This window comes from Sorex fumeus, unplaced genomic scaffold (assembly GCF_029834395.1).
Source record: "Sorex fumeus unplaced genomic scaffold, SorFum_2.1 ptg000041l, whole genome shotgun sequence".
Taxonomy (NCBI): Eukaryota; Metazoa; Chordata; class Mammalia; order Eulipotyphla; family Soricidae; genus Sorex; species Sorex fumeus.
Window position 1 is genome coordinate 1,631,409 of NW_026606098.1, and position 25,322 is coordinate 1,656,730.

Consider the following 25,322-nt stretch of genomic DNA (forward strand, 5'->3'; position numbering starts at 1 on the left):
GAACCCTTCTCCATGCTCCAGAGAAGGAGCAGGAGAATCCAGTTCTGGTTTTGGTGTTCAGCGGTGATAGATCCACGCATAGATACACTCCTGGACTAGGGTTTTAGTAGCTAAATGGGTCTGAGCTTAGGTTCCTGGGCTGTCTCACGCCTTTGGGTGAATATTTTTCATGGTTTTTATCAGAAGGTTAGAAATTATGCTGGATCACATATTTCACCAACAACCTATTGTTAACAGGCATTTACATTTCCTGAGAAAAACAGCCCTTCCTATAGGGATTCAGATTGGCTGGTTGCTGTCACAGTCTTAATACAATGGCTACAGAGACTTAATCTTAGTCAATTACTCTGTTGAAACTTCCCACTCTCTAAAATCAACATAGCTTACCTCTGTGGCCACAACTGTATGGTTGACTATAAAGTACATTAGGATTCATGTCTGAGGGATGGGGGAATGCCTAAAAATTACTTTGCAAATGTCACTTTCACTGCTGATAGATCTCTGTCACGTAACCATTTTGGTCATTCCCGTGAGACGCTGCTTTACAGAATTTTGCCTCTTTATCCCAAGACTCTCCTACCTGGATCAGGTGGTGTAGTGGAGAAGCTTTCTTTTTGAAGGCAGTGAGACCAAGGAAAAGTTTGGCTCCTTTCCCATTGGTTTAAGTCAGGCTGATGGTGTTGGATTTTGAAATTTCTCCCTCTCTCTTTGTTATTATGTGCTCCCTGAAGTTGGAGATTTGAAAACTTTTTGCATGACTTATGTCACAGCTACTATTTCCTGCTTTGTTTCAGACACAGGAACAAATCCATCTCAATTTCCCTTCACTTATTTGTCGGCAACACAACATCCTGATGATTTCTAACAAGGCTTTTTTCTTTTTCTCCTCATTTCCAGGAAAGCACTCATAAGAGAGCCTGATTTATTTTTTAATAGAACCACAGAAATAAAGGGCCTAGCCGGGCTGACCTATGTCTGGCTTCGAAAATGTTTCTTTAGAACACAAATGAGTTCTTCTTGGTGATACGAAAGAATGTCATTTAATGATTCAATAATAAAAAAAAGAATGCCATTTAATATAGACTTTTCTGAAAATGTCATTATCTCTCTTTCTTCCATCTGGTGTTTCTGCAATGATCAATATTTATCTTGGGCTTCAGACTCAGAAAATGGCAAATGATTCAACTCACCCTTCACTGCTCTTGCTTCTCCCTGAATTCTTTTTTAAAAAAACCCTTTGGCTTTGCAAGAGAAGCATTTACTTCTCCTTCTCCTCCTCCTCCTCCTCCTCCTCCTCCTTCCTCCTCCTCTTCCTCCTCCTCCTCCTCCTCCTTCTTCTTCTTCTTTTTTGGTTTGCTTTGGGGCCACACCCAGTGGTGCTCAGGGCTTTCCCTTGGCTCTGCACTCGGGTCGTTTCTGGTGGGACTGGGAGATTATATTTGGTGCCAGGGATTAAACCTGGGTTTGCCACATATTATAAGGCAAGTGCCCAACCCACTGTTCTATTGATATGGCCTCCAAAATGTTTAATTCTTTATTTACATGTTAAGCTTTGAGCCAAGTAGCTAGAGAGCCAGAGGTAGAGGAATTAAATGTGAGTAGTTCAAGATTTATCTTCATAACATCACTCAACTGCAGGCTACAGATAGGTATTAGCAAGGAAATAAGGCAACTTAGTCTGGCCTGTCCATCAGGGAGGAGAGGAGGGAACCAACCATCAGCAGGATGGCCTGAGGTGCTGGTGTCTGCAAGTCCAGGTCATCACTGGGTCCGGGAGTAAACTGCCCTGATTATCTACACATTTAACTACCTAGGGATGTCAGTGAAACTGTATCTCAGTCTAGTGTCAGAACTGGGAATTTCTGCTGTTCATTCATGTTTTTTTTTTTTTACCATGTCTTTTCCTGAATCAGCACTGAATGTTGGCTGGATGTTTATCACCCTGGGAATAATTCTGGGAAAGGAAGAAGGATGTTTATCACTCTGGGGAATGATTCTGGGAAAGGAAGAAGTCTTTCTATGACTGGGCTTCCAAAGTCCTAGGAAGCAGTGATCTCTTTGACCTGAAAATGTGTTATTCTTTCATTGAATAAAACTACGAGCAACTCCGTTCAATTTATACTGGAAAAGAACATCATCATTAAAAGCTGCCAGCAACCTCTTAACAGCACAGCACAATACTTACTAAGCAATAGTTCTTAAGGGTACTGATGGCCCATAATGCCACAGAAGGAGTGCTAGCAAGTTTTCCCTGTAAAAGACCAGATAGGAAATATTTTCATTTTCTTTTTGTCCATGGGGGTCTTAGTTTTAATTACTTAGCTCCTTTCTTGTGATGTGACAGCACCCATAGGCCCCCAAATGAATAGGCATGAATGTTTCCAAAATTTTATTTATGATTAAGGTGATTTGAATTTTATCTATTTTTCACATCACAAAATAATCTTCCTAGTTTTTCTCTCTCTGCCATTTAAACTTATGAAACTAAGGCTGAGCTTGCAAGCAGTGTCTCAGCCAGGAAGTGGGTGAGATTCTGTAAACACGTCAGGTTCAGCAACCCAAAAGAGGTGAGAAAACTTTGAGTGGGAATCATGTCCCTGGCTTCCACCCTTGGCACCTGTGGGTCAGGCCAGGATCTGTGACTTGCTGACTGACCCGGTGACCCTGGGCAACCTTACTCCAGTTGCCCAAATCTTACCTTTCCCTCAACAGAACGTAAAGGAGAATGCTCAAGTTCTAATGATGAATCGGAATGAAATAGGATCATTTGTTCTTTGGAGGCTCCAAAACACCCCCCACAGCAAGGCATGCTATTGTTTTGTTGTTATTGTATGCCGTGTGCTTTGGCCACAGCCAGAGCCTGGAAGGGTATTTGGTTTTCAGATGACAGATTACATCCCAAACTCCCCAGGGCACTGAGGACAGGAATTTCAGCAAGAGCTGTGTTTTACTTAGTTCTAAATAGAAGGTTAGGTTTTCTTAAGAAATATGATAATACTTTTTGCTGATTGTAATGCAATGTCAAAGAGTCATTTGTGTATGTTGGCCAAGTATTTCCTCTTTAAGCCATCCACTAAAAGGAAATCTAGAAAGTCATGCTTATCATTTATGTTGGATACATAATTTTCATCTCCTTAAATTTTGCTTTTTGTTTTTATTTTTGGGACCACACCTGGTGGTGCTTATGGGACCATATGGGGTGCCAGGGATTGAACCTGGGTTGGACACGTTCAAGGCAAATGCCCTACCTGCTGTACTATCACTCTGGTCCATTCAATTCCTCCACCCTTTTTTTTAAAAAAAAAACAAAATGGAAAAAAAAAACCTTCTCTGAATCATACAGAGTTTTACTAAAGTCAAGAGAACTATCAGTGGGGCTGGAGCAATAGCACAGCAGGTAGGGCATTTGCCTTGCACGCGGCCGACCCAGGTTCGATTCCTAGCATCACATATGGTTCCCTGAGCACCGCCAGGGGTGATTTCTGAGTGCAGAACCAGGAGTAACTCCTGTGCATGTCCAGGTGTGACCCAAAAAGAAAAAAAAAAAAAAGGAAAACTATCAGACTATTAGAAAGCTAGCATGGAAATAACTATGCATATTTTAATTTAAAAAATATCAAATACCTTAGCTAATCAAATCAGCTCCCATTCTTTGGGTATGTTCAGAGAGTTTTTCTAAGACCCTTCTTAAATGATCTCTTTCTCTGTCACCAGACCCACCGTTAAAATGGTTTCTCAGTATCCCAGAGATGTTGATTTGAATCCACATAAGAAATCAAAGGGGGAGGAGTTGGGGACCTGGAAGGTCAGAACATTGAGAGAGGAAACCCACAAAGCTGCTGCATTGGAGACGTCCACATTTCAGTTTTTAAATGCAGTCAGAAGTAACTTTTAATCAGAGGGTAATGAGAAAAAAGGAGACATTTCAGAGTCCTGGTTTGGTTAAACCTGCAAGAGAATATTGTGCTTAAGAAACAGGTTGACATTTTAGAGACAGTAGCTGGATTTCTGTTAGGGCACGTAAGATATTAGAGAGAATCAGTGTGTCTGGAGTTGGAGACCAGGGAAAGAGCCAAAGGGCGGGGCAGATGAAGGGTTGGGGCAAGGGGGACAGCATTTCTGCTATGGTCGTAGAGTGGCTCTTGGTTGCATTAGCCAGTCTGGGGTGCCACGTTTGGGAGAAATGAGTTGACATTACAGTGATCACATACGTGTTGATCCCAGAGAGTGTGGCTTCAGGGATGACTAAAAACATTAACATTTTTATTAGTTACATCAAGTTAGCTTATAAACACAAAGGTATTCTTCCATTGGGAAAGCATGTAGAGGTGGGCAGGGATGAGACTTTAAGGGTCTCAGCAGCCCTTGGGGAGATTATGCTTCCAATAAGTGTCCTTTAAAAACAACCACAACCACAACCAACCAGATTGGGGTCAACTGTGGTAAACCATAAACCTTCCGGTCAAAGTTTTTTGCTGGCTAAATGGTTCTTGCCATGTTGGATTTAAAATAGGAAGTTGAGCGTGACCCTCCTCAGTGACTGGTACTGTGGCATAGGGATAGGCTCATTTTTTTTTTTTCGTAGCACTCTGTCTGTGAGCAAAGTGACTGAGGGAGGGAGGACTGAATAACGTGGAGGAGAAAGGGGGAGAAATTGTGGGGTCCTCTTTGTCGAACTATCTTAACGAAAAACACCGCCCAATCCTGGCTGCTTAGGAAGTCCAGTCTTCAGGTGCTCCTTTCACTTCCAAATTTTAACAGTTGACACAAAATACACTGCTAAATTGTGTTATCAATAACTGTAGAAAAATAGACATGTTTGATAGGGACATTCTAGCAAAAGGTTCTGGATCCTCCTTTAAAGATTCAGAGGCTCACATTACAAAAACGAGATTTGGTTCATTTTCTGTCTCTAACTACGTAGATTCCAAAGACAGCAAGAAGCCGGGAGAGACCCCACAGCCAAGGGGTCTGTCAGGGGTAGAGAACTGATGTGTGTCAGAGACCCCAGGCTTGTCCAGGCTCTCCCCTCCCCCACCTCGGTTGTGGTAAAGGTCTGGAGCTTTGCTCTTAAGCAAACAGCAGGGCTTGTTGCTTTTTAAGCCTTAGTAATGGATTCCAAGAGGCCCAATGCACCCTCAAGAGCTAACTCGTCAGGCTTCTCCAGCCCCTGCTTTGTCTGGCTTTGTGCTACCATGCCTTGCTAGAGTGACTCTGGCACTACTGCAGGTGGCACGCCCCCGGGTTAGACCCCTCCCCTCCATAAGGCTACAGCAAGGTAAGGCCACAGTCTCTCCCACTGCCCCGCAGGGAGCTTCTTCCTCCTGACCCACCACGACCTCCTCCTTAGAGTGTGTGGAATGAAGAAACGATCCAACAGATGCTCAATGCAAAAAGTGAGATGTTGGCAGAAAGGAAAGGGCTTGGACCAACAGTTTTGTTTCCGTAACGTCTGTGCCAAGAAGCAGTTCTCCTGATGAAGTCTCGGGAAGGGGAAGAAGAGAGACCTCCCTGCCCGCCCCACACCAGGAGGAATAACAGAATCACTTTCTTTGTCTCGGGGACATGCTCTTCAGCAGACAAGGTCCCCAGACAACAGGAAAGACCTCTTCCATCTGGACGGGGCAGGCAAGGACACTGGGCCGGGGAAGCTAGTTTGAGAGCTTTCATTGCCGCGGCGAGAAGTCTCAAACTGAGCACAGCTGGGGTAGTGGAGAATGAGCCTGGAGCTAGTCAGTGAGTATTTATGATGAGGGACGATGCCAGGGAACAAGCGGCTTATAATGCAAAAGTAACGGGAAAGAGCTGAGACAGTGCAAAATCTCCACCTGCCCTTGACGTTTTGGCTAAGATTCTTTGCGTTTTCTTGATTTTTTTCATTTGGATTTATTTTCCATGTTAAAATTTACCTTTTTAATACAAAAATGCCCTTCCTTCCCTTTCTTCCTTCCCACCTTATTATTATTTTTTTTCAAATTAAAGTGAATTAAGGCTGTAGATTTTTGTTTTCCTTTGACCGAGAGACACTTTGGGTTTGATTGGCTCTCTAACCTGTGGCATTCTCAGAGGGAGAGTTCTTTGACGGTCACCAAGGTTGCCTGTTTAAATATAAAACCTCGATCATTTCCGAACAGCACAAGACAAGAATAAGTGCTAATGCGAGCAGTGCAGATGGATTAGCCCTCAGGGTCAGGAAAAGCACTGGCCCAATGGAGTCAGTAGATTCTTGCCTTCCTGAATGTATGGCATTAGATTCCAAACAGTTTCTGTCCACTTACCCTGCCTCACTTTGAACACTTGCCACATCTGGGATTATAGAACGGAAGATCAGGAGAAGCACAGACCTTGTAGAACAGCTGGACACGCTTTTTTTTTTTTTTTTGGCTTTTTTTGGGTCACACCCAGCAATGCTCAGGGTTACTCCTGGTTCTGCACTCAGGAATTACTCCTGGTGGTGCTCGGGGGACCATATGGGGTGCCAGGGATCCAACCCAGGTCGGCTGTGTGCAAGGCAAATGCCCTCCCCACTGTGCTATCGCTCTGACCCCATGCTACTGTTCTATAGAGGGAAGCAAAAACCTCATGGGTGACATGCCACAGAGTCCCTCACTCTGGGAGTTCGCTCCCCAATTAGGCAGTGAGGTCCTTGCCTCAGGAACCTCAATGTGTAAACATTTCACAGTTTATCAGCGTGTGGATGGTGGGTTTTGCTATCTCCTGGATCCCCGTCCCCAACTTCTCCCAGACTATGGCTTATTTGATTTAGGGAAGGGTCAGCACGGGAACAGTGAGGTTCCGGAAGGGCTGTTGGGAAGAAACACGGAACAAAGGCCATGCAGTCAAGGGCCAGCGGAAACAGAGAAACTCAGCAACACGGACGTCAGAACAGAAATGCCTACTGCATATGGGGACTTGGGTTTATTTTTATTTTTTGCTTCTTATTCTAAAGGTATGTATCTAAACCTATATGAATGATACACCTATGTACAATATTTAGAAGTTCTGTTCTACAGTCTTTTTTTTTGTACATGCTGGATTTTATTAACTGCAGAAAAAAAAGGACATAAGGCATAGATATGTACAGGGTGTTACCTTTAGCTCACCTGGGCTAGAAGTGCACTGCCCGCTTCAGGCTTGCACTTCGGGCTTGCACCTGGCCCTGGGTATGAGATTCACCGGGATCTAGACCAGCAAGAGGCCGGCCTATGTCTCACTGGTTGATGAATAGGAACCGGAGACTGCACTTGTCTTGTCCCGGGTCGAATCTCACACACGCTCTCTTGAGTGATCTGGTACTGGACAACAGAAGCTCAAAATCTCTAGGAGTTGGGCAGGTGGTGTTTAGGGAGACCAACTTGGACACCTTAACCGAATCCGTGTCTACCTTGTCAATCCAAAGAACTGAGCCAGGGCAGGTAGATATTTTACACCTTGGAGACCTGTTTTCTGAGGATGCCGAGATGAAAGAGAAACAAAGGAAGAACGGAGTTAAAAGAGACAGAGAAGAGGATGAGAGACCGGGAAAGAGGAGAAGGAGTTGTCCAGTGCAGGGGAAGGTGGTGGGTGTGGTGGTGGTGGTAGGGGGTGGTGGGGTTACACTTTGGATTCGTTCTCTAGGTTGGCCACGTCACCATTCCTCTCTGTCTGCTCTTCCAGGTTCTTCTCCTCCTCCTCCGTCTCCAGTTCCGCGTGCTGATTCAGCTTGCTGGACACAGACCAACTCAGGGGCAGCTCGGCCCTGCTGGCCAGCTCGGCCAGCTCTTTGGCACTGAGGGATGGGGTGCTGGTCTCGTAGGTCTCGTGGAAGCTGTTGTAGTCCACTTCGTAGAAGCCGTCCTCCAGCGTGAGCACGGGCGTGAACCGGTAACCCCACAGGATCTCACTGGTGATGTAGGAGCTCCGCGCCTGGCAGGTCATCCCTGCGGGAAGGAGAGAACAGGAGGCGTCAGTGTGGCTAAGGCGGGGCGGGGCTGGCCGGCTGTTCACCCCGTGTCCTGCAGGGGGCGCGTTCCGTGACGGACGCTTGTGCGCGCACAGGTGTGTCTGGATGTGCGCTGGAGGGACCCAGGTCAACGAGTAGGCCCCAGAGAGGGCGGGGTGAGAATTTTGGATCGCTCCAAGTCACCTCGCCCCGCTCCAGAGACACCCAGGTGCACGCTTCTAAGCGTGCTGCGTCTGGACCACGTCCGGATTCTGCTGCGGAAGAAGCCTGGGCTCGTGACTCGGGCCTTGGGGGCTATGGTGAGGGATGCTTGAGCCCCGCATCCGATGCACTTTGTCATGCACTTTGGCCCTGGTTTGGTTCACGCAGAGCCTTGAAGCTGGTTTCCCCTTATGATCCCCTCCTTCCTTCTCTTCCCCCCACCAATGACATCGGACACCTGAGCTCACATTTCCTGGACCCAGTGGGGTCGACAGTCCAACTGTACAGTACCATAAGACTTTAACTAGATAGAACCAGGAAAGAAACATGCAAGAATTAAAGTCTAATGGACTTGAGGGTCAGTGCGGAAATGGCCCAGGGACGTTTGGTGTATGGGTAGGAAGGTGGGACGGGTGCAGCCAAGGGAAATCTCTCGAGAGGAAGCTCCTTCACAAAACCAGCACTGATCTGGCGCCAAAGGACCAGTTCTTGCTTTCCTTGTTAGGGATCAGGTCCACGGCCTCTCCCAGGTGGGATGTGCATTCTATCACTTAAATAGAAATTTAGTAAGTCTGCCAAGCAAAATGTCTGACTCTCGGTTAAAAACTCTAAGCCTTTCATATCTTTAAATTTACCCCTCTCAAATGTCTTGCCACAGAGGCAGGGTGGGATGGGGGGTATGGGGGTTGGGAGGGATACTGGGATCTGTGGTGGTGGGAAATGGGCACTGGTGGAGGGATGGGTATTTGATCATTGTATAATTGAAACCCAAGCACAAAATTTGTAAGTCTACAACTGTACCTCATGGTGTCTCATTAATAAAAATTAAAAAAAAATAATTATTGTTAGACTACAAAAAAATAAATTTACCCCTCTCCCTTCCCAATTTAGCCCCAATCAATTTCATGGATTCATGGGAGTCTTGAAAGCCAACAGCTGAAATCATGATGAAAACCAGTGAGTTAACAAGTACTGGAGGCTGGGCAGAGCAGGGTTAGAGACTCTTTCAAAGCCTAGCATCCCGGAATGCCGTCTTAGCCTGGCATTCCCTGAAGCTCGTCTCTTACAAGGTTTGTGTTTGGCTGACATGCTATAGAATACATGCTATGCAGATAACCTTTCCCTTGGGTTCAGCAAAACAACATCACCAGGACCAGAGGCTCAGTATAGAGGGTAGGGAGCGTCCCTTGTTAGATTCCACCCCCTGTGGGACGCATCTAATCCCACAAGCCCCTCTAGAAGTGATCCCTGAGCATAGAGCCCGGAGGAAGCCCTGAGCACCGCCAGGTGTGGCCCCCAAACCAAACCACAACAACAGCCAAAGCCAGTGACAACTGTTTGGTATTGAAGCAGCTTGGGCTGCAAGTGATAAGAGTTGTGAAGAACAGAAAATTGTCAACAATAAAGGTAAAGGTAAAGGCCCTCCCGTTGATCGTCGATTTGCTCGAACGGGCCCAGTAACGTCTCCATTGGAGACTTTGTTGTTACTGTGTCTGGCATATCCAATACTCTTGGTAGCTTGCCAGGCTCTCCGAGAGGGGCGGAGGAATCGAACTCGGGTCGGCCATGTTGGCCGCTTGTAAGGCGAACGCCCTACCCGCTGTGCTATCGCTCCAGCCCGTCAACAATAATAATAGCAAAATTAAAATTTAAAAAAGTCAACAAATCAACAAGCTAGAGAATGATAACACGGGGGGGGGGTGTTGAAGAACTTGGATTTATCCCTGAGAAAACTCTGCGGTTTCACCTCTGGATGACTCTGGGGTTCTGAAGAAGTGGGAAGTAAAAGTAAAGGCAGAGTTGTCAAGTGCCTGCCTGAGTTTTGAAGCCAGGTCTTACATTGTCAAGTTGTTTGGTGAACACTGGGATCTGTAATGGTCCCGGACATTTAGAACTGTTTCTGTCCAATCACGAGTAAATAGATCTCTAAGAGCGCAGAGCACAGACTTCAAGGATCATACATTAACCGTACATAAGATCTCACAGAATTGGCAGAAAGTCACTAAAAAATTCGTGCAAAGAGACAAGAAGTATGACCCTCACCCAGGAAGAAAAGTAATATATAGAAATTCTCCTTGGCACCAGACATTGGGCTCAGTGGACAAAGACTTTATACCCATTGTTATAAATATGTTCAAAGTACTAGAGGAAGACATGTATAGGGAACTAAAGGAAATAATGAGAGTTATATCTCACCAAACAGAGAGCACCAATAAAAAAACAGAAATTACAGTGTGCAGTGGTTGCAAATAACCACTTCCCTGGAGTGTGGATAGCATGTCACTCTATGGGTGGTCGTAGTGGATTCTGCAGACAGCTCTTTCTGGTGGACATTCAAGCCTGTTCTTATGCTGTCTCTAATCCTGGGCTCCAGACAAGTGTCTTGTACCTCTGGGCAGCCCAGGGTGAGGTGGCCAATATCTCCATTGACCATGCTATCATGTCCATCTGCACCAAGCTACAGATCAAAGAGCTCTTTACTGGACCACGGTCATGTTCCCTGGGTTCCAGGAGATCCACATCTCTAAGAAGAGGAACTTTACCATTCCTAATGCAGATAAATTCCAGACCTGGGAGTGGAAAAGTGGCTCATGCCAAGAAGTGGTGGGGTCAGATATGTCCTTTATCTTGGCACTGTGGACAAATGACAAGTTCCTGCATTTTTAAAAAATTGAATCACCGTAAGATATAGTTACAAAGCTGTCATGTTTGAGTTTCAGTCATACAATGATCGAACACCCATCCCTCCACCAGTGCACATTCTCTATTACCAATGTCCCCAGTATACTCCCCTTTCCAACCCTCCCCCTGCCTCTAGGGCAGACAATTTCCCCCATACTCACTCTCTACTTTTGGGCATTATGGTTTGCAATACAGATACTGACTGAGAGGCCACCATGTTTGGTCCTTTATCCACTTTCAGCGCACATCTCCCATCCCAAACGATCCCTCCAACTATCACTGACTTAGTGATCCCTTCTCTAATCCAGATGACTTCTCCCCAGCTCATGAGGCAGGCTTCCAACTATGGGGAAATCTTCCTGGCCTTTGTGTCTACCGTCCCTGGGTGTCAGTCTCATATTCTGTTTTTTCATATTCCACAAATGAGTTCAGTCCTTCTGAGAGTACCACAGCGTCCGTCTTCTTAGCCACACTTAGCGGTTAATCATACTTCATAGGAAAGTTAAATCAACCTATAAAAATAAAAACCTGAAGTTGAAAAGTACAGGAAAGAAAAGAAAGCACACAAGAGGGACTCAGTAGCAGATGCGAAGCTGGAAGAAGAGAGAGCTGGGGGCATGAAGACATGAGGTCAATGGGGAAGATTATTTCTGAGGAAGAGGAAGAGAGATTAATGATAGAAAATGTACTGAATCTTGAGACAGAGAGATAGTACAGCAGGTAAGGCGCTTGCCTTGCATGTGGCCGACCTGGGCCAATCCTCAATATCTTATATAATCCCCTGAGCACTGCCAGGAGTGACTCCTGAGTGCAGAGCCAGAATCTGAGCACCATTGGATGTGGCCCCCAAACAAAACAAAACAAATACATTAAACTTCAAGCCTTATGGGCCACCGTGAACCACACCATCATGGCATAATGGGATTTCTAGAAGATGTCTAGGAAGAGGGAAGGGTGAGGAAGGAATACTTGAAGACATAACTGATAAACACATTTTGGGATTCTTCATGATTTACATAGCAGTGTTGTCTGGACTAAGCAATTTCCTCTAAGCCTAAAAATATCTCTCTGTGTACTGGAGTGTTAAAAATAATTTTAAAATTTATTTAAAAAATAATTTCAACATGTTTTTAAATAATTAAAAATTCAAAATTATTTGTAATAGTTCTGCCATGAGAGTATCTCTGGAACTCTGTCTGGTCTTTTAAGAGTCTATTCAAGTTGCAGAAAGCAAATAAAATCAGCGCATCTTTTTGGTGATCATTTCGTGCTGTGTTTAACTCTGTGTCAGGAGGTGAAGGGAGAATGCAAAGCCCTTAGCATTCAGAAGCCAGGAAACCGATCCAGAAAAGGCACTGAGCAAACACAGGGTCAAGATGAGAACTGCACCGGGACATTTCTATTTTTAGATTAACAGTGACAAGTTATGACGGGAGATGCTTTGTGCAGAATACAGATATGAGGAAAGCTATCCTCGAGAGAGAGACCCTGGGTAAAGCCAGGGGCTTACTCAGTAGATAGATTATACATCAACACTGCCTGGAGAACACAATTCCAACCAGATAAAACGTGTTTCAACTACTCTCATCACCTCTGAGTGCTGTAAAATTAGCCTATATGGTCTATGTTCAGAAACAAAGAGAGAGTTCTATTTCAAATACCAGGTTATAAAATGCATGTTTTCCTTTATCCCATGTGTTCATTCATTCTCAGTAAGAACCATGTTGAATGGGTACAGGAATAAAGTAAGCCACGCTGAACATTACAGAGCTCTGTGGGAGAGGATAGCCAGTTCAGTAGAAAAGGAAAAGTAGCATAGTATAATATCTGCCAAAATGTAATAATTATTTAAATCCTGTAGGCTCAGTCTACTGATGGTCCTTCAAATAACAATGAGCTTTACCTTATGCACAGGTGAGAAATCCTTCCAGTAAATATATCCCTTCAACAAACACTTGTATTTTGTCTGTTTCCCAAATACTAGAGCATTGTTGAAGTTCACCTCTCACTTTGCAAATACAACTTGAAACACTCATTTTTTTTTAAATATCTGAAAAGAGGATTCATGTGGGCTTCTAATTTTACTCTCACCAGGGGTGGACGATTCACAACTTAAAAGTATCGAGTTAAGAGATAAACATTATTTACTGTGTTCAGTGTGTGTTGGGTGCCAAATGCTTTTTAGTCCATCCACCATATAACCCACCCAACAATCCTGTGTAAGATGCAGTTGTGCTCTTGATCTGTGAGCAAAGTAAGGAAAGATAGAACAGGTGACATTCCTGGGTGACAAGTGAGACAGAATTATGTGCTTCCAACATTCATCTATTCCAACATCTACATCTCAGTGTGACTGTGTCTGGAAATGGGTCTGTTAGGCAAATACAGTGAAATGAGATGGAAGTATGAAGCCTTAATTCTATAGAACTGTGTTCTGGTTAGAGCAGAGACCCTGCAGCTTCCTGGGTGCTTAAAGAGGAGAGGCCAGGAGGAGAAGATGGTTGTCTGTGAGCTGGGCAGAGAGACCTTATCAGAAGTTAGTACCGGCAGCTCCTTGACCTTGAATTTCTGGTGTCTAGATCTCTGAGGAACAGTTTTCTGTTGTTTGCATTCTCCAATCTGAGGTATTCAGTTACCCCAGAGTCTGTGGCATCTGCTCTGTGATCTATGGCGTTACCAGGAGACTCATTCCAGTAGTGGTAGAACCAGGTTCTATTTGGTGCCACCAGACTGTATTCTCAACCACTATTTTGTAATGTTTCTGATAGCAGGGACTTTATTCATCACTTCTGAAAGCATCTTTTTTTTTTCCTTTTTGGGTCACACCAGTGATGCTTAGAGATTACTCCTGGCTCTGTGCTCAGGAATTACTCCTGGTGGTGCTTGGGGGACCATATAGGATGACAGGGATTGAACCTGGGTCAACTGTGTGCAAGGCAAACGCCCTCCCCACTGTGCTATTGCTCCAGCTCCACTTCTGGAAGTATCTGATGCTTTTATTTTGCAAGGTAAAATGAAGTCAGATGAATCATGGCCAAAGGTGTGTCACATCACCATCTCATCCTGCTCATTCTGTCCTTGTCTTCACCTAGGTGTTCTTATTCGTCATCAGACCAGAACCACTGAGGTATCATATTGTTTCATGTCTCTTTAAAGAAAGCATGACATCTCCTCAGATCAAATCATAAATGACCAGATGCTGCTTTCATCGCTCCCTTTCTATTCTATGTATCTTTCTTCCTACACAAGATCTTGAATCCCCAACATTCTACACTTTTCTCATTGGCTCTAAGCCACAAACAACCACACCAGCAATTCCCACTAGAAACTGTTCACCCAAGAATGATTGCTGAAGGTGGAGGACCAAACTCAGCTTCCCACAGAAGCAGGAAAACCTTTGTTCACAGACTTTTAGTATGTGACAGAAACTCAAGGATCAATCCAAGATTGCCCAGAGTGCTTGGGAGCCAATCAGAAAGCCTGCCCACCCTCAACAATTCCTCCTTCTATAACACTCCCCAAAGACTATCTGAGGACTTGCACTCTTAACTTCTGTACAAAAGTCTTCTTTTCTTCCAAAGTCCTTCAAATTCTTTTGATGGGGGTCTCACCCAGTGATGCTCAGGGGTTACTCCTGGCCTACACTCAGGAATTACTCCTGGCGGTGCTCAGGGGACCATATGGGATGCTGGGAATAGAACCCAGGTTGGCCGTGTGCAAGGCAAACGCCCTACCCACTGTGCTATCGCTCCAGCCCCAGTCCTTGAAGTTTTTACTGAAAGGAAAGGGAAGAGAACAAACTACTTCCCAGAATAGAAATAAACCATTCCACAGGGCTCTTTTCTCTTTTGACACCACCACCAACCAGACACTGATTGGTTAAAATAAAAAAGTTCTTCACAGTGATGAGGGGCTGGAGCGATAGTACAGCGGTAGGTCATTTGCCTTGCGTGCAGCCAGCCCAGCTGAGCCGGGTTCGATTCCTCCACCCCTCTCGGAGAGCCCGGCAGGCTGCCGAGAGTATTCAATATGCCAAACACAGTAACAACAAGTCTCAAAAATGGAGATGTTACTGGGCCCGCTCGAGCAAATCGATGAACAACGGGAGGACAGTGTTTCTCACAGTGTTTAACCCAAAACTGCTCACTGTGGTAGGTAGTTCTGTGTTCACATGTCAGTTAGATTTATTCATTTTGCTCTGAGCCTAATGTGTACTTTCATAACCAGCCAGGGTTATTTTTTTCCCCACTGGATTTACAGTCTACAGAGGGTGGAATATATTCTCAAGTAAAAATAAAATTACAGCTGCAATACATGCTACAGAGAAAAGGTGGATACCTGCATGAAGCCGTAACACGGGGATGGTGCTTGGTTTGGTGTGGGAATTGGTAAAGGCGGCCTTAAGAATATGTCTTTGAGCTCGTATCTGAGGATAAGTGTGGGGTAAATGTGCTTAAAGCCGTAGCTCTCCAAACAGTGGCTCTGGAGAGGAAGGAGCAGTTGCAGATTAGTCTCTAGGGCATTTAAGAAATTGAAAGAGGACAAGGCGGTTTGAGGAGGAGTAACAGAATCTTGGTGTCAAATAAATGTTCTTCTTTTTCTTTTTCTTTTTGGGTCACACCCGGCGATGCACAGGAGTTACTCCTAGCTCCTCACTCAGGAATTACTCCTGGTGGTGCTCAGGGGACCATATGGGATGCTGGGAATCGAACCCAGGTTGGCCGCGTGCAAGGCAAACGAACGTCCTACATGCTGTATTATGGCTCCAGACCCTCAAATAAATGTTCTTACAATAGAGAAGTTAACTAGGAGAAGGGTAAAGTACATAAGGGGAGAAAAGAGGGGAAGCTATTTCAATAGCACAAAGGAAAAAAATGATAATATCAGTACTAGAAGAGAATCTGTGGACAGGGAGAGATGGAAATGAACTAAAATATATTTAGGAGGCCAGATGTACAGACTTCTGTAATGAATCATTCTTAGTCGTGAGTTGGAGGGAAGAGGCAAAAAAACCTTTGCCCAGGTTTTTAGGCTGGGCAAAGGGATGTAGGGTGAGTGTCAGGGACATAATGAGTTTGTTGGGGGTGGGGGCATCTTCATTTTACTGTGACTTTCAGACATAGAGAGCCTTGACTAGGCTGTTCAGATCCCTGTAGAAGAGGTGTGGGTTGGATAAATGTGGTGGGATGGCAGGGTGTCCGAGACCGCTATGGGGGTGAGCTTGCAATGGGAAAGAAAAGCTGAGATGAGAGTAATCCATGCCAAACTTTAACTTTTTTCCCCCTTTTTGGGGGGAGGGGGGTCACATGCAGTGATCTCAGGAGTTCCTCCTGGCTCTGCACTCAGGAATTATTCCTGGCGGTGCTCGGGGGACCAATATGGAATGCCGGGGATCGAACCTGGGTCAGCCGTGTGCAAGGCAAATGCTCTACCCGCTGTATGATTCCTCTGGCCCCACTGAACTTTAACATTTGATGAGAGAAACCTGCCTAAGATGTAGGATGGGGGGAGAGAGAGAGAGAGAGAGAGAGAGAGAGAGAGAGAGAGAGAGAGAGAGAGAGAAACAGAGATAGAGACAGAGACAGAGGGAGAGAGACAGAGACAGAGAGAGACAGAGAGAGAATGATTAGATGGCTAGATGATAGGAGGGTCAGAGAGATATTAGAGTGGTAGGTTTGGGTAGGCAGAGAGTCAACCTGGGTTCAACCTCTGGCATCCTACCGGGAGTGATTACTGAGTGCAGATCCAGGAGTAAGCCCTGAGCATTGCCAGGTGGGGTGCCCCTACCACCACCAGAAAAAAAAAATAGATAAGAGAAAATCCAGGGCTATTTCTAACAGTGCTGGGGGTGGGCGCTCTTGTGCAGGGAATCAAACTCAAGATTTCATACACTCAAGGCTCGAGACCCCAATGTCATTCTGTCTCAAGATGCAGATTCTTATTGTTGAGTTTTATGAGTGCTTTGTACATTCCGAGTAATGAGCTCTTTTGTTGGATGTATGTGAAAATGTCTTCACCCATTCAGCGGGTTCTTTTGTTTTGTGGCGAGGTTCTTCCCCTGCGTGAACGCTTCTTAGTTTGACGTGGGCCCGTTTGTTCATTCCTGCTTTTGTTTACCTTGCCCCTGGAGTCTGCAAACACATCGTAAAGGCTGAAGACATAGAAGGCTCTGCTTACATTTCCTTTTATGTATTTTATGGTCTCAGATGCTTGATGTCTTTAATTTATTTTGAATTAATTTTTGTGTATGGTGTTAGGTTGTGGCCTAGTTTCATTCTTTTGTCTGTGGCTATCCAGTTTTCTAATCACCATTTATTGAAGAGACTTCTCTTGCTCTATTGTAGGCTCTGGACTCTTTTGTTTTAAATTAATTGTCATTTTATGTGTATGTGTTTTTCTCTCTCAATTTTATGTCCTTGATTTGTATTCCTGTTTTTATTCCAGTATCATGCTGGGCCATTTACTACTGCTTTGTTGTACAATTTGATGCTGGGAGTATGATGCCTCCATTTTTGTTCTTTTTTTTTTGGCCGGTGGAGTATTTTTTTTTCAGCTCAAGATCTCTCATAGCTCCAAATAATATTCAAGAACTTTTTTTTTTTTTTTTTGCTTTTTTGGTCACACCTGGCAGTGCACAGGAGTTACTCCTGGCTCTGCACTCGGGAATTACTCCTGGAAGTGCTCAGGGAACCATATGGGATGCGGAAATTGAACCCAGGTCAGCCGTGTGCAAGGCAAACGCCCTACCCGCTGTCTATTGTTCCAGCCCCAATATTCAAGAACTTTTGATATCATTCTGTGAAAATGCCATTGGGACTTTGATTGGGATCGTACTGAATCTGCATGTCATGTTAGGTGTTGAAGCAGTTACAAATGGGAGGTGAGGGGACAGTCTTATGCTGGTGTCAACATTTAAATGATGTTAATTCTGCTATTACTGTCACTGTCACTGTCCTCCCGTTGTTCATCGATTTGCTCGAGCAGGCCCAATAATGTCTTCATCATAAGATTTGTTGTTACTGTGTTTGGCATATTGAACACGTTACATGGGCACAAAATATCTTTCCATATCTGTGCTTTCTTATAATGTTGTTTTTCATGTATAGGTTTTTTTTTTTGACTGTTGTTTGTTTTAGGGGTACTCCCGGCAGTGCTCAGGGCTTATTCCTGACTCTGTGCTCAGGGAATAATTCCTGGTAGGACTAGAAGACCATACGGGGTCCTGAATATTAAACCTGCCCTGGCCACATGCAAGGCAAGCACCCTGCCTGCTGTATTATCTCTCTGGCTCCACATACAGGTCTTTTCATGATTTGGTTACATTTATTCCAAGGTATTTAATTTACTTTCTTGATTTCTCCTTCAACTTCTTGTTCACCATTTGTGCATAGAAACAACAGATATTTTGTATAGTAATTGTTGTCAATGCCTTGTGGGTGTTTATTATTTCTAGTAGCTTTTTTCTGGAATCTTTGGGATTTTCTAGGCACATTATAATGTCCTAAGAAATAGTGAGTCTTATTTTTTTATTTTCAATTTAAATTCTGTTTATATCCTTTTTTTGGGGGGGAGGGGTCTAATTGCTCTTGTTTCAACATGATATAAAAACACAGTGGTGCAAGTGGGCCTCGCTGTCTTATTCTCGATCTTACAGGTAAAGCATTCTGGTTTTCATCACTGAGTACGACAGTGACTGGGATAAGTGGGTGATAAAGTCCCTCCTATCATTGTGTTGATGTCAATGTCTTCTCTTAATCACTTAATCACTTAACTTCCCCTTAATCGTCGAATTCTGTCTTCTCTTAGTTCTGTTTATTTTTGCATTCTCTGCTGTGGAGCTGCTCTGTTGGGGCATACGTATCAATAAGTGTTTTTTCTTTCTTTTTTGGGTCACACCCAGCAATGCGCAGGAGTTCCTCCTGGCTCTGCACTTAAGAGTTACTCCTGGTGGTGCTCGGGGGACTATATGGGATGCTGGAGATCAAATCTCGGTTGACCGTGTGCAAGACACACCCCTTCCCTGCTGTACTATCGCTCTGGCCCCAATAAGTGTTTCTTTCAGTTGTATTGAGCTTTTTTATCATCATATAATGTTCATTTTGTCTTTCATTACCTTTCTTTGGTCTATTTTAACAATGATAAGTATAGCAGTTCCTATTTTTTTTCCTTTCCATTGGCTTGGAGCATCATTTTCCATCCGTTCACCTTAAATCCTTGCATGTCTTCATAGCTTCACTGAAACAAAGAACCCCTGGGTTCCAAAGTCTCACCTGGTGAGATTAGTCAAGTGTCCTGGAAACCCCATGACTGGCCTTGGTGTCTGACCCTCTAGCCTTTCACCCTGCTCAGTGCTTTTAGTTGTCAGGACCCTCTCCGTGGGCTGTGAGACCCTCTGTCTTCACTCCTTCCCTGGCTCACCTCATTGGCTAGTTGGATCTATGGTCTTGATAGTTTTCATTTTTGGCTTTTTTTTTTCCTAGTGGGGACACACCTGGTGATGCCTAGGGGTTACTCCTGGCTCTGCACTCAGGAATCACTCCCAAAGGTGCCTAGGGGACCATATGGGATGCTGGGGATGGACTCCTGGTCAGCTATGTACAAAGAAACACCCTCCCCACTGTACTACTGCTCCAGCCCAAGGACTTGTTGGCTTTCCAACTTGCAGTCTGGGCTGGAGCCCAGACATTCAGCTGTCCCCTAGTCACTGTCCTGGGATGTTGCATTACCTGCACCTCTGAACACAAGCCCAGGTGTCACCTTCCTGGGCCCCTGCCACCCCCCTGCTTTCCACTGATGCCCATGGAGGCCCCACACAAAGTCTGTCTTTCCCTAATGCCCAGTTCCTCAGCTCATGTGGTCAATTCTAAATTTTTTGGGGGGCTTTTTGGGTCACACCCATGATGCTCAAGGGTTCCTCCTGGCTCTGCACTCAGGAATCACTCCTGGCAATGCTGGGGGCACCATATGGGATGCTGGGGATCGAATCCAGGTCGGTTGCATGCAGGGCAAACGCCCTCCTCACTGTGCTATCACTCCAGCCCCTCATTCTACATCTTAAATCGTTTTGAGTCTCAACTTCTGTCCCATTGCCATCAGCTTGATCCCTGCCACCCTGAGCATCTGCAGCAGCTCCTGCCATTAGCCACACATCTCAGTTCTGCTCCGGCCACAGGCTTGGCCTTGGGATGAGCATTTCTGCTCTGGTTTGGAGCCTATAGGCGTAGTCTTGGAGCCGTCGCCCGTTGCTCTCTGTTCCCCGAGGCCCGACCTTCTGCCTGGCTGCCTGCTGGCCCTCCAGGGCCTACCCCTCCTCCTCTATGGCCTCTCCCAAGCCTCTCCCAGATCCTGTCAATCGGCCCCTCACGCCGCGCCTGTCTTTCCCAACAGCCTGAGTCCCTGGAGAAAGCGGAGCACCACTGGCGCCAGCAGGACTGGGCTGTCCTGTGTTTCTGGAGCTTTCCCTAGAGTTGGATGTGGTGAGAACACCCAGCAGAGCTCTGGGGAAGGAAGGAAACGAGGACATTGAGACCACCACCAGAATTTCTGTACCCACGGCTTACTGGGAGACAGTTGGAGAGATAACGTCTCTGCCCTTGAGAAAAATACAACAGGGGCTCGAAAGGCAGCTCAGCGGGCCAAGCACATGTCACAGGCCAGAGAACTGGGTTTGAGACGCAGAACTGCGTGGTACTTGGAGTACAGAGCCTGGAACACTCTCACCACCACTGAAAGAACAACGGTAATAAGGAAAGTCTGATGGATAGTTGCATAGGAACTAGGCTAAGTGAGCAGCCCTGGGTTTCCCAATCAGCGGCCTGGGGTTCTCTGGGAAGCCACATGAACAAGGTCTGTGACTGGACTTGGCAGGAGGGACCAGCTGTGGACGAGGAGGGCAGTTGGGTGTCTTTGCTGAGTGGGGTCACTGGCCTGCGTGCATGGCCGGTCTGAACTGAGATGGTGCCTCTGGAGACTTTGTTGTTACTGTGTTTGGCATATTGGATACATCACGGGTAGCTTGCCAGGCTCTGCCGTGTGAGCGAGATACTCTCGGTAGCTTGCTGGACTCTCCGAGAGGGGCAGAGGAATCGAACTCAGGTCGGCCTTGTTGGCTACATGCAAGGCAAACGCCCTACTGCTGTTATAGCTTCAAATAAAATAAAATAAAATATTTTTCTCTAATTAAAAAAAAGTCTGTCCAGTCTTACTCAAGAAGAGAGGTCAGTCAGAGCAGTCTGACCCCCTGCACGGTACCACCGTCACCATGTCCCAGACCCTGGCTTTGGAAGAATCCTGGCTGGACACAGGGGCCGGGACCAGGTCTAGCGCCCCCTGGAGGGAGGTCTCCGCGCGGCGTCACATCGCCCGCCCAAAAGGCTCTGGGCACTGCTGGGCAGTGCTGGCCCCTACCCCTGCGGTCCCCAAGCCTCTCTGAGGTGCTCAGAACACGTGCGGAGTCCTGGCGGCGCCCCCTGACATGGCTGCGAAGGTCCGGGATGGGGCTGCGCCAGGGGCGTGCAGGGAATCCAAAAGAGTGGAAGGTGGGTGCCAGGCCCACCTGGACCGGCAAACCCACCTTCTTGCGCTCGTGCGTGTCTCTCTCCTCTGAAAGTTCCTTCCACAGAGCTTCCCCCTCGCTCAGGTCTGCCAGGGGCGCTGCCTCAAAGAGCCCTAAGTGCCAGGTGGGGTGATCATGTTTGCTGTTGGGTGGGTTTTAATTTGGTGGTGGTGGGGTTTGTCTGCAGTACAGGGAGAGATAACGTACCTCCGCACTGTGCTCATTCCCAGGGCCTGCGGGGCGGGGGGATCCCAGAGGTGGCACCTATGGGGACATGCTGAAGTCCAGGGACTCTGTGGCTCAGAATCCTGCTAGCAAAGGATTCCTTCAGAGGACACTCCTCCTCGGGATGGAGAAACCGAGACAGTGGCTGGTTCCTGTCCAGCTTGCTAGTGGCAGGATCTGAGAATTCACGGACACCCTTCGATGTTCAGGTCTTTCCTCTTTCTATTCTGCCCGTACACCACTCCCCCTCTCCTCCCAAATACTATTAAGTGTCTTAGAAGGCTTGAGCTCATACTTCAGAACAGAAATTCCTTGAAGCCAGAGCAGGAGCACAGCAGAATGAGTGCTTGCTTTGCATGTGGTTGTTCCGGGTTTGATCTCAGCACCCCACATGGTTCCCTTAAGTTCCCCCCCGCCATAGATAGAGCCAGGAGTTAGCCCTGAGCACCATGGGTTTGCATGCCCAAACAAACAACAAGCCCAAACAGAAACTCCTTGTTTTGGCCCTCCAAATGATTAATTTGTTGTGAGTTTTACACGAGCTGTGGATCGGGAATACTCCGCATTAATTTTTTTCCCCTTTTTGGGTCACTCCCAGCGATGCTCAGGGGTTCCTCCTGGTTCTGCACTCAGGAATTACTCCTGGAGGTGCTCAGGGGACCATATGGAATGCTGGGAATCGAACCCGGGTCGGCCACGTGCAAGGCAAACACGCCTTACCCGCTGTGCTATTACTCCAGCCCCAACGCGTTTGCCTTTCATGCAGAAAACCCTGGTTCCACCCCCAGCACCTATATGGTTCCCTGAACATCTCCAGGAGCGATCCTGGAGCACAGAGCCAGGAGTGAGCACTCCCAGGGCTTACCAATATAGATCTATCCATATACATGTGCATGCATATATATGTAGATCTCTCTCTCTGTTACACCCATATATAGATTCCCAGAAACCTATATAGATGTTATCTATTTCATCTATGACTACAGATGTAAAAATATAGCAAGAAACATTATAGATTTATATGCATCACGGTCTCCCTCCCCCATCACACCCACGCCTCTCGGCATGTGGTAAGAACCCCCAGGCTCTGCCCCTCCCGTCTGGACCAGAAGAGCTCCCTTAGCCTGGGATCACCCCTAGGGGGAAGGCCGGGTGAAGGGATATCAGGGCTCACTGCCTCTGGGGGGCGCTCTTGCCCCGGGATGCTCAGGGGGGCTGGAGTTGGTGTCTCACACAAGCAAGGCCAGTGCTCCCCCCGTGTAGCCACATCTGGGCACTCCCGGCTTCAAACCGCCACAGCTCTCTACTCTCTCGGCAAAAGACAAGGTCCTTCCGGGGGCCTGGAGGGCTCCTGGGTCTGAGATGGGGTCACTCCTTCCTCCACATGGCCCCTCAAGGTGCACAAGGACCTCCTGCTGAGTGCTATGCCCATGCCTCGCCCTCTGCCCCAAACCCCCCTCCACCCAGCTCTCCATCTCCCCTGCAGGCTGGCCCTCCATAGGAAACTTCCCTCCCACCTGCACAGCTCACGCCCTCCTCTGCAGGCCTCCCCTACAATGACCTTTTCAGCCCTCCTCACCCCCAAAAGAACCACCCTCTCAGGATGCTGCTATCCCTTCCTGCTCCCCACCCCACTCTTCCTCTGTCTGCGTGTAAACATGCAAACCAGCTCCTGATTTACTTTCTGCCCAATGAATGAGGAATCCATGAATGAAAAAGGACAATTTTGAGGGCATGTGCACTTAGGGTACCTAAGTACCTAAGCGCAGATCTAAGTACCTAAGTACTAAGTACCTACGTACCTAAGCACAGATCTCTCTCTCTCTTCCCAGATGATCCCTCATGGAGTTCCCCAGTTCCCAGGGGGTTCAGGCAGCCCTGCTTCAAGCTGTCTTGGTGCCCAGGGCTTAATCATAGCACCACTTTCCAAGCACCTCCTTTGGAAACAGATGATGTTAAAAACGTTGATTCGCAACGATAAATGCATCCCCACACTCATGGCCGCACTTAGCACAGGAGCCTGGAGAGGCAAGCAACCCAAACGCCCAGCGACACATGAACGGCTGAAACCGTGACCTATATATACACCATGGAATTCTCTGCTGCCATAAGAAAAAGCCACGCAGCTCATAGCACCGTAGTGAAATAAGCCGGAGTAGGAGTAGGAGGAGGAGGGGGGTGGAGGGGGAGGAGGAGGAGGAGGAGGAGGAGGAGGAGGGGGAGGAAGAGGAGGGGGAGACAAATACCGAAGGTTTCCCTCGTCTTTGGCATAGAGAGAAACAAATTAAGAGCGCGGACAATATCAACAGATAATTACCCTTGGACAGTGGGTGACAGACTTGAGGATAAACAGCAGGCTGATGGGAGCGCAGTGAGGTGGAGAAACATGGGGTCTGTGGCATCTTGGGGGCGGTAAAGAGAGGTGAGTGTCTACACCCAAACCAAAAATATCAATCAACAAACAGCCGGGACTGGGGAAGATCAGATCAGAAGGGCGGGGGATCAGGGGCACTTGGGTTCTGGTGTCCGTCAACACCAAAAACTCAGAACTATTGCAGCCGTATCATCTAAGCTATGTTAAAAAAACTTTTTTTTTCTTTTTGGATCACAACCAGCGATGCACAGGGGTTACTCCTGGCTCACACACTCAGGAATTACTCCTGGCAATGCTTGGGGGTCCATATGGAGTGCTGGGAATCAAATCCGAGTCAGCCGTGTGCAAGGCAAATGCCCTACCTGCTGTGTTCTCACTCCAGCTTCAAAAATTAACCTGGAAAACAGAATTAGTTTTGCCCATGGCTGGCTGGTCTTGGTGCCAGTGTTTGAACTACAGATCAGTGTAACACCCAGGGTCTTTCCATGTTGTCTTCTGGAGTTCTTTCTCGGAGGTGATGGAGACGTGGCAGAGGCAGAAGCACCGCTTCGACGAACCTCAGGAGGGCAGCCACAAAATCCTGGGAGTAACAGCTGCGGTGTTTGACCCACCTAGGTGGCCTCGCCGGGCTGTGCGATCGCGGCACCACTAGGTGGCGCTGATGCCTCTGAGCTCAGGTTGCTCTCAGAATCTCCGTGGGACGCGCAGGCCCGTCTCACCTGGCGCCTTTGCGCTTGTGAAGAAGACTGGCGTGGACAGGGCTCTCTGTGTCCCTGGCCCCCAATTCCGAGTGCTAGAAGCATTTTTTGCTGTGTGTGTCTCAGGTATTATATGAGCCAGGAAAACAGGCTATCCACCTCTTAATGGGGCTCTCTGTCCATGACCCCCAAATTTCCAGTGCTAGATGCATTTTTGGTGTGTGTGTATTGATGGGGGGGTGTCTCAGCTATTAAATGAGCCAAGAAAACAGGCAGTCTGCCTCTCTGTGTTCCCTGACCCCAAATTCCTATTGCTAGATGCATTTTTGGGGTGTGTGTGTGTTTGTGTGTGTGTGTGTGTGTGTTGGTGGGGGGGGGGGTGTCTCAGCTGTTATATGAGCCAAGAAAACTGGCGGTCCACCTCTTAATAGGTATCTTTGTGCTCTCTGACCCCAGAATTCTAATCCTAGTGCTAGATGCATTGTGTGTGTGTGTGTGTGTGTGTGTGTGTGTGTGTGTGTGTATTGATGGGGGGCTGTCTCAGCTATTAAATGAGCCAAGAAAACAGGCAGTCTGCCTCTCTGTGTTCTCTAACCCCAAATTCCTAGTGCTAGATGCATTTTTGGGGTGTGTGTGTGTGTGTGT

The 25,322-nt window shown here is 46.8% G+C and overlaps 1 protein-coding gene across 1 annotated transcript in view; it reads right to left on the reverse strand.

The window, feature by feature from the left end:
• Positions 1 to 6,921: 6,921 nt before the first annotated feature.
• The window catches only part of KCNJ6 (potassium inwardly rectifying channel subfamily J member 6), a 207,780-nt gene continuing 189,379 nt past the window's right edge, over positions 6,922 to 25,322 (reverse strand). Inside the window, exon 4 of the mRNA XM_056119541.1 lies at positions 6,922 to 7,919. Coding sequence (XP_055975516.1) covers positions 7,594 to 7,919 — 326 coding nt within the window. The 3' untranslated portion in view covers positions 6,922 to 7,593. The remainder of the gene's footprint in view (positions 7,920 to 25,322) is intronic.